General features: G+C 48.3%; 1 protein-coding gene across 1 annotated transcript in view; it reads right to left on the bottom strand.

The window, feature by feature from the left end:
- Positions 1 to 940, bottom strand: part of BTBD7 (BTB domain containing 7) — a 74,770-nt gene extending 73,830 nt beyond the window's left edge. Inside the window, exon 1 of the mRNA XM_019518634.1 lies at positions 759 to 940. Coding sequence (XP_019374179.1) covers positions 759 to 840 — 82 coding nt within the window. The 5' untranslated portion in view covers positions 841 to 940. The remainder of the gene's footprint in view (positions 1 to 758) is intronic.
- Positions 941 to 1,372: the final 432 nt, after the last annotated feature.

Here is a 1,372-nt window from a genome sequence, read left to right as displayed (position 1 = left end):
CCCCGGGGCAGAGGGGGGGGGGGGGGGCCCCCTCCCGGGGAGCCAGCAGAGCCCATGCCAGCCCCCCGCCTCAGCCTCCATTCCTGCCTTGCCTCACCTCGGGAAAGAGCCACTGCCTACCCCGAGTGAGGCTCCACCAGCTCTGGGACACTGCTCAGCTCCTCAGCCCTGATGCCACGTGCCTCCTCACTACCCGAGGCAATGCAGGGGAGGGAGCAGTGTCCCAGAGCCGGTGGAGCCTCACTGGGGCAGGCAGTGGCTGCTCCCTAAGGTGAGGCAAGGCAGGGATGGAGGCTGGGGCGGGGGGCTAGTGTGGGCTCCGGGGAAGTGCGCCGCTCCCCGGCCCTGATGTGGGGGAGCGGAGCATTTCCCCGGAGCCGGCAGAGCCTGTGCCAGGCTCCTGCCCCCACCTCTCCTGATGCACGGCCTTGAAAAGGCTGTGCACAGCCACACTTTTAGTTGTGTGTGGCCGCACACGCACACACCTTAGAGGGAACCTTGGGGTCTACTACAACAGTGAATGTTACAACACGACATATGTTTATTAGGAACTGGGCAAATGAACTCTTAATTCACACAGACCAAAAAGTTATCAGACCGTATCAAATTTCAAGTACTGTTGAACCTGAACAGAATCAAAACTGGTGATCTAGAATAAGAGGCTTTCCATAACATGACCAATATTGCAAGCAATCAGAGTTCACTGTATTTACCATCTAGCAAATGTTAAAAAAGTGACAGGAGAATTGAAAATTTACCTATGAATGTCTGTTGTGCCTGTGAGTTTCCCCCTACCCTTGGGGAACACGAATGAGGGTAGTTAGATGCATTAGCACCCATTTTCTTCAGTCATTCAGGCATTCCACCTGCTGTCTCTTTAGGGTATAATCCCATAATCCTTTATAAACCGTCAGCCTCAGATCCAGCACTCTGTTCCTCCATTTCTAAAAAAAAGAGAGACACAATAAATTCCTTTGTTTTAAACAACTGTTTCCACTAAGTTAGGTGGAAAAAAACCTCATTTGCTAGCACAGGGGTTTTCAACCTTTTTTCATTTGTGGATCCCTAAAAAATGTCAAATGAAGGTGCAGACCCCTCTGAATTGTAAGTGTGGGTATTCACATACGTTTGATTGCTCATAGTTATCTTTCATGGACCCCTTAGACATTGTCTGCAGACCACAGGTTGGAAACCACTGCACTAGCACAAAGTATCTTTTCAAGATATATATAGATATATACACATAGATACATACATACATGCACACAGTTTAAAGTCATTTTGAGAGAGAGTTTTGCTTCCAGAAGAATACTTTTCTCCCAAATCATTATTACTGATGCAATTCTATGTAAAATACAAAAAATATAGAAAA

This window comes from Gavialis gangeticus, unplaced genomic scaffold (assembly GCF_001723915.1).
Source record: "Gavialis gangeticus isolate Ggan-Ray unplaced genomic scaffold, GavGan_comp1, whole genome shotgun sequence".
In the NCBI taxonomy this organism is placed as follows: domain Eukaryota; kingdom Metazoa; phylum Chordata; order Crocodylia; family Gavialidae; genus Gavialis; species Gavialis gangeticus.
This window is presented reverse-complemented; position numbering and strand designations above follow the sequence as displayed.